At 36.4% G+C, this 10,610-nt stretch overlaps 1 protein-coding gene across 3 annotated transcripts in view; it reads right to left on the bottom strand.

The window, feature by feature from the left end:
* Positions 1 to 1,741: 1,741 nt before the first annotated feature.
* The window catches only part of LOC134842853 (uncharacterized), a 45,644-nt gene continuing 36,775 nt past the window's right edge, over positions 1,742 to 10,610 (bottom strand). The window contains exons 5-11 of one of the 3 annotated variants that reach the window (XM_063859373.1): positions 5,613 to 6,158; positions 4,183 to 4,602; positions 3,948 to 3,999; positions 3,525 to 3,890; positions 2,708 to 3,062; positions 2,136 to 2,419; positions 1,742 to 1,850 (exon numbers count right to left, since the gene is read on the bottom strand). In XM_063859373.1, coding sequence (XP_063715443.1) covers positions 1,844 to 1,850; positions 2,136 to 2,419; positions 2,708 to 3,062; positions 3,525 to 3,890; positions 3,948 to 3,999; positions 4,183 to 4,602; positions 5,613 to 6,158 — 2,030 coding nt within the window. In that variant the 3' untranslated portion in view covers positions 1,742 to 1,843. Of the gene's footprint in view, positions 1,851 to 2,135; positions 2,420 to 2,707; positions 3,063 to 3,524; positions 4,000 to 4,182; positions 4,603 to 5,612; positions 6,159 to 10,610 lie in introns of all 3 variants that reach the window. The other 2 variants (XM_063859365.1, XM_063859358.1) reach the window with 2 other exon arrangements.

The raw sequence follows: 10,610 nt of genomic DNA, 5'->3' as shown, positions 1-10,610 counted from the left end.
GTTTTTGTGAGTTCTAATGCTTTTTTTAAAACAACAATTAAGAACTTAATAAAAATATGCATTCGAATATTTGACTAAAAAAATAACCATTAAGAAAAAAAATAGCCTTTGAGCTATTGAATTCATCGAGGAGACCGCTGCTCCGCAGAATTTTTCATCAACATTTAAGTTACGATAAGTTATCCACGAAGGAAAGGAACAGCATAAGTTTTTTTTTCAATTCATCACGGAGTACCGCAGCAATTTTATCCAGTTTTCGTTTTTTCTTCCCAAGAACTTCAAAAATATGAGTTTCAATGCCTTCTGAATCGTTGTAATTTCATCATGAGTTTAAATGCTAAATGTATTCGGCAATAACCGGAAAATATTAAGACAATACTTTTTTAGATTAGACAAAGCACATTTTTTTCCGAGAAAAGTTTCAGACTTAATTTCACTGAACTAAATATTGATCTGACAAACCTAAAATTTTCTTCTAAAGTACAAACTGAAATCACTAATTTTAGCGCAGACCAAAACTGTCTATTTGTGCTCGAAAACAAGGCAAAAAATAGTATTAATTAAATAGATTTGATATTCCAAGAACGGGTAATTGAAGAAAGAATAAAATTGAAAGTGATATCTTGAGAAGCACGAGTGTTCAAAGGACTATACAGTAGAAGTTCTCAGAAATCCATTTTGAAATTAGACGAACTAGAAATAAAAATGACGACGCAAAATTTTGAAAAAAGCAGCTGCGCATTAAATTTTTCATAAAACTGAAATTACCTATCATAAGACACTTTGTATTAATGAGTTATACGATTTATTTAAACAGCATTAAGTAGAAGACAATATCATTTTTTTATACCTTCGCCAATGCATAACACCCCCACACCCCCTCCCCCCAACCCCCCCCCCCCCCCCCCCCCCCCACCATCCCCTCTCCCAAGCAGTAAAAGCAATAAAAACTAATTTAATACTCAAAATTCATAGGAACATGAGATCAATATTTAATCAGACTGAGTTCTATATAGAATTAATGAGAATATCAGTCGAGAGAGTATCCGTGTGTAAGGTATCGTTTGTTCCGATGTGCTACAGTGGACCCTGGTATAAGTTTATCCTTCTCATCTCCCGTTTGGGCTTCGTGCAATGTCTGGTGTAGCTCTTCGGTGGGAGACACCTCCATTGCATTTGTGATGGTAATGCTAGGGGTGTCTACACTGCTGAATCGGTCGCTTTGTCGTAACTTCCGGCGACCGCTACTAGGCTTGATTCGGTGTGTCAACTCTTTTCGCTCAGCTTGCTACACACAAACCAGCTCAAAGTTCATTTATCCCGTTAAAAAACTTTTATTTTTAATAGAGTATTTTAAACTAGATTTCTACAACTTCTTCATTTTTAACTAGATTTCTAGTTCATTTCTACAATAGCAGAGGCAGAAATCACTCGAATATTTGTTGTTGAGTTTTTCCTAAAAATTGTAGACACGTGATCAAATTTCGATACTATGTTCGTTTTTTGTGTTTTTGCACTGTTAACTTAATTGCATCTTTTTCCCTGCGGAGCATAAAAAAAAATATGTTCAATCTAAAATTGGGTTGTAACAAAGTTTACCAAAAGCTGGTTGTCACTGGGTCCATCCAACTCCTCTGGAATGATAGGGGAAAAGGCGGCTGATCTCAGACTATTCTGGGATCCCTGCATGCCTCCCGATGCTCCTCCCGCGTGGGCTCCCAGAGACAGACCCCCAGAGGAGTTCTCTGAATTCTGCCTTGAGAGCCGAGACGAGAACATGACGAGGTCAACGTCCGAATTGACTGTGTTCTGTCTACTGAATGCCGACAGAGAGTTACGTTTGTTAGAACCTAGAATGAAAATTTACTTAATCTTAATGTTTCATTCCATGAACGAAGCAGTTTGTGACTCTGAAAACAATTAAAACTCTTCAATTAGAGCAGTCTAAGTGTTAAAAGTCCATGATTAAGGTCGATTTGTGCGTTTTTATGAAAATAAATCAAAAAGTATGAACTGACAATGAAATTCTACCGTTTTTTTTTCAATTCAGTTGATTGTTACCATTAGAGAAGATCATAATCAATGGAAAAAAATCTCCATGAACTGATTATCTCTTCGCTGAAACCCTTTTGTACCTTGGCCACTGTTCAAGTCCGACTCCATTGAAGTCGCAATCGAATCCGAGAGAGAAGAGTCTAGTGTCTGCCCCAAGTTGAACTGATTCAACATTCTGCCCATTTTGCAACCCCCCGCCCCATTGCCACTCCCACTCCCACTCCCACTCCCACTTCCAATAGTCCCCCCTTCTTCTCCCCAAACGCCGGGGGCCTTCTTCGCTCACACATACACTACTGCCGCCACTGTCTACGCTCAGTTGAGGGGGGATCCCGCTTCCCCGATGAGAACGCCTGTGGGGAACCTACGCATGTAATATTATTATTATTTCTGAGAATCGCGGATTAGTTATACTTAAGGCACTTTCTTCCTGTGAATTTTCGCCGCGCTATTTTAATTTTTTTTTGTTCGAAGAACAATGCTCAGCCAAAAATTTCAAAGTCATTTTTAGGATTTTTTATATGTATAATTTTTGTACGCTTTGCAAACAAACTGAATTATTTAAAAAGTGTAATTTTGATTTTAGTGATCAATTTTTTATCATTATAGCCCTTTCCCAATACAGAACGTTTTGTTAGTTTTCTCTGATTACCTGTATTCCGATGCTGTTTTTTCTCTGAACTCCAGACGGCCCCGAGCTTATCGATTGATGACGACTCTTCACTCCTCCCACTCCTCCTAGACTTGTCTCCTCCTCGCTGCACCTCCTAGGCGACTCTTCTGAAGTCTGACTGTTGCGGGAGGATGTCAAAGACGAGGCTGCTTTCTTAAGGATCTCGTCGATGTCTGTAGCGGGATCCAACATGTCCGATTCCATGGATTCAAGATCGATGCCTTCGGTTAAATTGTTACTTCCTCTTCTAGAAGACAAGATATCGTGGCTGGCACTTTCTTCTTCTTCTATCGTAGTGTGATTAGAATGTGGAGCACCGGTCATATCCGCAAGGCTGAAAAACATCAATGCCCACATCAAAACTTCACTTCAAACTTGCCCGCGAGAAGACTTCATGAATAATGAAAGTTATGATGTTAGCACTCAGTGAATTCAGTAAATAAACAGCTCAAATTGGTCGAGCTATTTTCAAAATCCTTCTGAGCCTAAAAAAACAAGACGTTTCAAAAAATATATAAATGTTTTTAATTTACAAAACGAAAACAAGACGGTTGAAAAATAGAATTCATTTAAACAATTTGGACCTCTTTGAACAAGCAGTTATTCTTTTAGTCAAGCATCAAAACATCTTTATTTTCTTCAAGGAAAGCAAAACTAGTCAAACTTTTAAGTTCAATTGTTAATTTAACTTGTCTTCTAACAAAAAACGGTTTCTTAAAATCTTTCAAATTTTATACCTTTGACAATATTATTTATGTGGCAATTAAGCAACTGCTCAGTTCAAAATAAAGACTACCTGACAAAGTAATGAGGATCATCTATTGAATCCTGTTGCAAGGAACTCCACCACTTATATTCCAAGTCGCTGTCCTGGTCATCAGGCGTCGGGGTGCCTGGATTAATCACAATCTCCGGCTCCACAATGACCGCCGGGAGTGTGATTGGTCTCAATCTCGGCCCGCGAGCAGGCTCATCGTGTACTTGCACAGCAATTTCCGTGCACTCAGATTGCACGATGAGTGCACTAGTTTCGCACGGCTGTGAATATAAGCCATTGATTGTGCTCTCTGTTGTTTTTGTAGGCAAAGGTGGTGATTTTGAGTATTGATTGGGGAGTGCGGAATTGGCGGGGCTTGGTTGGCTTGCACATTCGGTAGTTGTCTTTCCTGATTGGTTAAGAGCAACCGCTGTGTTGACCAATGGGGATGGTGGCATACCCACAATGGGTACAACAAAGCTGCTCGATATGGGACAAGAAGTTTGGTGCTCCTCTAGATAAAAATAGTTCAAGACAATATTAAAGCAATTTGAAGCATAAAAAATTGAGGTCTACGGAAAATAAGATTTATTCCTAGAAAAAATCAAAGTACTGCTTAGAATTTTCAAAAAAATACGGCTTCTTAATTTAAAAAACTTCTTGAAAATATACTAACAAAAACAGAATTTTCCATTACCTTCTGTGATGATTTGTTTACTTCTGATAAGTGGTCGCACTTTGCGCCGCGCCACACTGTGGATTACGGAGTCGTCTTCTAACGACAGAGAGGGTTCCGTTGACGACGATGTTGACTGATCCATGTCACCGTACCTCGGAATCCTCCCGATGATATCCGGATGCGACCCAGTTACACGAACCCTCCGACTGGATCCGGTGGCAGGTGAGTCGTAACTTCCGACTGTTTTGTCCGTGAGGGGAACTCGGATTGATAAGATTCCGCCGTCCTCTTCACCCGTGTGCATCCGGATCACCGGAAGGGAGTTCTGGCTTTGACTGCTCGGGTTGGTCGGATCTGACTCAGTGCTGTGGGTTTGTGGGGTCACAGTACGAGATCGGAATAAATCACGGCCCGTCATTGTTCCATCTATAGATGCAACTTGAAAAAAAAATTTTAAGGTGTTTTTGGTATTTATGTTAAGAGAAAGACAACTTATTGAAGATGAGTGCACAGTTTTCTGCAACAGTGCAGTTAATAGCAATTCTTTGATCATAACCTTCCAAAAAGCCTGCAAACGCCTTTTTTGGCCTGTGGTTTCAAAAATTCTGTTACAGCGCAGAAAATTGGTGAAAATAAGATCTTTAAAAAGATTTGGGAGGGCTCGAAAAATCAATTCGATCGACCGAATTTACGGGCCCCTGAAACAAAATCAGATTTTCATCATTTTCTTTAGAGAAACAAATATTTTCAATTTGTTTTTCAAAATCATGTATGGAGAAACATGGGTTATGAATGACAGACGCCTGGAGAACGGAAGTCATAATTCACGCCATTTTCATTTTGGTAAGCTTTTAGTAAAAACAAATGCTTCGTCATTTTTTTTATTGTACGGTAAATGAATTCAATGCAAATTCAATAGAACTATGACTTTTTTTTGCGTCAGACAGACAATTTTCTCTTCTGTTTTTTTACAATAATATTTAATTAGAACGGACACTAGAGAATTGGGTTAAGACGTGCATAAAAAGCTCAAATAAGAAAGACAGTCAATTATGAAAAAAAAAAACGGTTGGATGTGCAAATCAAATGTGCACAAAAACGGTGTATGGTTGTATTACCTGAGGCTGATAACAACCATAAACTGATGTTATAGTTAAACAGGGGCAGAAGGCGTCAAGCTCAAAATTTAAACTTGAATCTGCTAGTTACAAAATGTTTTTTTTTTGCAAAGATCTTTTGTGGAAAAGCTTACTAATTTATGACGCCGTAATAATTCCGACGAGTTCTTACTTGGTAAAAAACTTTAAATTGATATTAAAATCATAGCTTGGTTTTGATTTTTTAAACTAAGTATAGAAGTTTTGTTAGGTATAGAAATAATAAATTTAAAGTTGACGCGATCTGTATGATTTTTGATCATAATTAGCCAACAGTTCGTCGTGACTAACCCTTTCTAGGCAGAGAAGCGGTGGAGTGCTCGTGGCCAATGGCTTCGTTCAGGTTCGAAAGCGCAGTCTGCAACATGCAAGTGGTGGAGTTCAAAACGTCCTTCAGCTCCATACCACTTAAAGTCCCTCCTGTCCCAATTCCGCTGTGGTAACTACTGACGGCGTGGGGGGACCTGCCGAGTCCTGACCGGTTGGCTATTCCGGGTGGGGGACTGAAAGGACTTTGTGGGTAGTGATTAGGGGGGTATGTCAGGTTCGAGCTTGAGAGAGTGTATGAGTCAGTGTTTGAGAAATGGGTGGGGGTGCCACGTGACAGAACAGCAGTGCTGTAGGGGGACGAAGAAGAGAAAAAGGGGGTGCTATGTTGCGTAAAGTATTGTGCGGACGGGGCTGCGATTGGGACCGCACTAGAGGAGGGTGAAGAAATGTAGCACCCGCCCCCACCCCCACCCGAGGGATAAGGTGAAAGGGTGGGGTTCTGCTGACCCATAGCACTGCTGTTGTTCCGCTTGATCTCATCAAATGAATCACCCATGCTGCCATAGACTGAAATGATCAAAACTTTTGGCCATCAGCATTACGACTCTGATTTGAAGATTATGGAAATTTCTAAAGAATATCTTTAAAAAAATCTCAGAACCCGTTCAATCTGCATTTCAGGAGCTGTTTATGTGCAGCAAAAAAGATACAACTAGAAAATAGATACAAAAACAATCACTCATTGAGATTTTTCCTAATTAATTCTCGACAACCAAAAATGACCAAGTTCTTAAAAGATTTTTTAAAATTGTATTTTTGTTAGTTAAAAAAATGCCATTTCTTCTTTTGCCATTTTACTCGGTTTGGGTGTCATTTGGAACTTGCAGAAAAGTGAGAAATTTTAACAAGCATTTAACCAAAACTTTTGATCAGTGCTTTAAAATCTAGAAAAAATGTTTTCCAACATATTTCTCGAACTAATGCCCCCCGAGTCAGAAAAATTCAGCTCACTCAAAACACTGCAAAAAGCCTTGTCCAAAAAGTTCTAACTTGAATTTTCCGTAACATTATGGAGATTTAAAATTTCTATATATGGCCTCTTTTTTTAAATAAAAAAAGGCGCCATATATTTTGTGCTATTAAAGCGTGAGAGGCGAAATATATCGTTCCAAAATGATCTTGTTTAATGCTTTACCAGGCCCAAAATATATCACGTTGTACTCGAATTCCATCCAATCACGGTCTCAATATTTTTTAATTGGTCAATAACTTGAAGTTACAAGACTGCTCGTATCATGGCGAAGTCGTACTTGTTCCGACTGCCGTTTAGTTTTGGTGAAAAAGTTCTTTTTTTTTGTCAAAAAAGAGCTGAAACATTTTAAAAATGCAAACATTGATTTTTGTCTTGCTTTTTTTATTTACCCCTGAACGCTATGCAATGTTTGCATTTTAAAAATGACCTAGCCTTTTTTGGACAAAAAAAAACTTTTCACCTAAACTAAACGGCAGACGAAACAAGAAGGACTTCGCCATGATACGAGCAGTCTTGCATCTTCAAAATATTGACCACTTAAATAAAATTTTGAGACCGTGATTGGAATTCAAGTACAAAGTGATATATTTTGGGCCTGGTAAAGCATTAAAAACGATCATTTTAGAACGATATATTTCACCTCTCACGCTTTAATAGCACAAAATATATGGAGCAGTCTTGATACGAGCAGTCTTGTAACTTCAAGTTATTGACCACCAATAAAAAGTTTAGACTGTGGTTGGAATTCCACAGATAAACATTAGTAAAAGAAAGCCACAGTTCATGATTTACGCAGAGCTCATGTTCCCACTGATCTTTTAGTTGTTTCAAATAGTTTTTCAAATTAATGATAAAGCTTTTAGTTTTTGTTTGCAAAATTGTTTGAGTAGCCAAAAAGGCAATTTTTTCAAAAAAAAAAAAATCAAAGTATATGCTTTGTCCCAACGCAATTTTTTTTTTACAAATTGATACTAATTTCTCGACTTTAAACTTATTTTTTAGTAGCTTGTCACAATTCAATTTGGAAAAATTAGGAGCCCAATTATTTCGCCGCATTTATTATACATTAATTGAAAACTAATAGCTTTATTGTTCCGACTTTTTTGACAAAAATAACGAAACATGGTGCTATGGGTGGGCTTTTTTTCTTCAGACAAATTTATCTGGCCATTTTTGAAGGAATTTTTAAAGTCAATCAAAAATTTTTGTTGTCCTGAGCCTAAATTTGAAAGGATACTCCAACCGTTATCATTTTTGTAAAGTTATGGGGTTTAAAGATTGCCATTTTGGGACATTGAACGCGCGATATATAGTCGCGCTATAAACGCGTAAGCGCAGATTTAATCCGTCATAGAAATCGTTCCAAATTGGTTGAAGAAAGCTTATTTGCAATAAATGATATGGTACTAGGAGCAAAATATATCACTTTGTACTTTATATGGCGTCTGGGGGTGTGGTTTTCACCAAAAATCTAAAATTAAAAAAAAATCATTTTCATTTATTATATTTAATGTTTTCATGATATTACTGCTCCATAGACCTCAAGAGGCAGTCGGAACATTCAGGGTTTAGCCCTGATACGAGCAGTCTTGTTCAAAATTTAGAATCAATTAGTTCGACCAATTAGTTTTAGTTTTACTTTGGAATGATTTTTTATTTTAAAAAATTTCGGCTGTATTTACAACTAACAGTTTTTGGCAGTACTTACACGAGGAGGGGTTTGAGTTTGAAAAAAGCGGATTATAATTCTGCAGTTAAGCCAATAATAAAACCAGTTTTAAGTATTCCAACTCTCTCTGAAGATGTCTCAAGACAAGGTTGTTAAAACTTTTGAAAAAAAGGCAACATAAAGCCCTGGATGTTTCGACTTAATTTTAAGGCATATGGAGCAGTATTCACTCCAAAAAAATGATAAAGTTTTCAAAAAATGAGGAAAAAAATCATTTCTTAAAACATCCCCTACGCCATTTTAGGTACAAAATTTTGCTCCTTTCAACTTAGCAATTAAGACAAATAGCTAGCTTCAACTAATTTTATATAATTTCTAAACACATTAAATTGCCGCTTACGCCTCATTAGCTGGAAGTATATCGCGCGTTTATTGACCCAAATTGGTCAAAATGGCAAATTTCAAACTCCAATGACTTAAAGAAAATTGAACACGGGTGAATTTTTTTGAGTCAAGGACAACAATATATTTTGGATAATATAACAAATTCTGTCAAAAATAATTAATCTGAAAATTTGAAATTTGTCCGGAGAAATAAAAACCATCCCGAGCACAACTATTCCGTCACTTTCTTGAAATGTTGGAAGAAAAATCTGCAACAATTAACACGCAACTTAGATCAATAAATTCAGCTGGCTGCAATCCAGTAGTAATTATTTCTGAGTCATATTAATCCAGTTGACCATTATTTTTCACTCGTAAATTTATTGCACCCATTAAAAAAACTGGTAAGTTTTTTTGTGTAAAAATCATCACGATTGACTCGACATTTTTTTTCTATGTCTCAACAGCCAAAATCCAGACCTGTATAATAATATCAAGCATTTATAGATTTAGTGACACAAAGTAGCTTGTCTCAATTCAATTTTCGCTGGTTTTAATACCAAAACCTTTTGAGGCACTTACGTAATTCATGCTTACGCCCTGAACTGATAGATAAGTTATTGGAACCGCGCATAAAATAGTTCAGCAGTCGGTTTAACTGCTTTGTGAAACAATTTATACACTATCCTTTTCCAGTTATCCATTTGTTTTATTTTTGAATTTTATTAGTCTTAGTTTTGGACATCATTTTTTTGTAAAAGATATTGTGAAAAAACAGTCCAACATTGTTTTTCTGGAAAAAAAAACATACCGCATTAAGCACTGATCATTCGGTAAATGTTTCAAAATTGGGAAAAAAACAATTTAAACAAATTTTGAGCTTGATCATTTCACAAAGGAAAATCAGACAATTGTTTTCTTTTAACTGGGGTCCAGGAAGTTAGACGATAAAAAAATTAGACGGATGCTACAAAAACGAAATTAGACGTAATTTATTTTTCACAGATCTGGCATTTTAGACAAAGAAGCAATGCAAAGGAAAAGGCCAACAACATTTTTTCTTAAGAGTCAAGTTTCACAAATAGAAAAAGAACATAAAATGTCAATACCTATCAAAACAATAAGTTTGAATGAACACAAAATGTCAAATCCGAAAATTACAGGAGAATTTTGAATTGAATAAATTATACATGAGTGAGTTGTAAAATTTTTGGCAACCGAAAATTAACTGTTGTCTGCAAACAACTTTATTTTTCTCACCCAATTTGTCTGCAAACAATTTTAATCTCTCTCACTTTTGTCTAATTTCTCACAATTACAGTTTCGGAAAATCGTCTAATTTCCTTTTAAGTACTTCCGTCTAATTTGCTTATCGTCTAATTTCTCAACCCCCCCTTCTAACTGCAAAAACGATCGCTGAAATAGTATATAATTAAAATCACAATTGAAATGAAAATTTTGTTTAAGTACCAGCCTACCTCAAGAAGTTTCCCTACGCTGACTAAACGATAATTTGAACTTGCAAATCGGTGATGTCTTATTGGCTGGACTTTTTTTAACCATGTGAAGATTCTGCTCCATAATTTGATTCTTAATATAGTACATGGTACAAATTCATAAAGCATCACTGGTGCTTTCTAATTAATTTTCGTCAATGATTTGTGAAAAAAAAAATCAAATAAAATAACACTTTGGTGAAATATTAAGAATAAACTCCACAAAAATTACTGAAAAATTCAGCAAACTTTGACTCTTTGCTATTTGTCTTTTTTGTTCCGACTACTGAAAATGGCAAAGAACTTTGTATTCGGGCGTGTTTTAGTTTTTTTAAGTTTTTGTTCCGACCATTGAAAATGCGGAGAGGAACTTTTTATAGGTGTGTATTTTAGTTTTTTCTTTTTTCTTTTTGTTTTCCTCGCAAAATCAGATACCA

Source organism: Symsagittifera roscoffensis, chromosome 1 (genome assembly GCF_963678635.1).
Source record: "Symsagittifera roscoffensis chromosome 1, txSymRosc1.1, whole genome shotgun sequence".
In the NCBI taxonomy this organism is placed as follows: Eukaryota; Metazoa; Xenacoelomorpha; order Acoela; family Convolutidae; genus Symsagittifera; species Symsagittifera roscoffensis.
The sequence above is the reverse complement of the archived record's forward strand: the minus strand, read 5'-3'. Positions and strand labels throughout refer to the sequence as shown.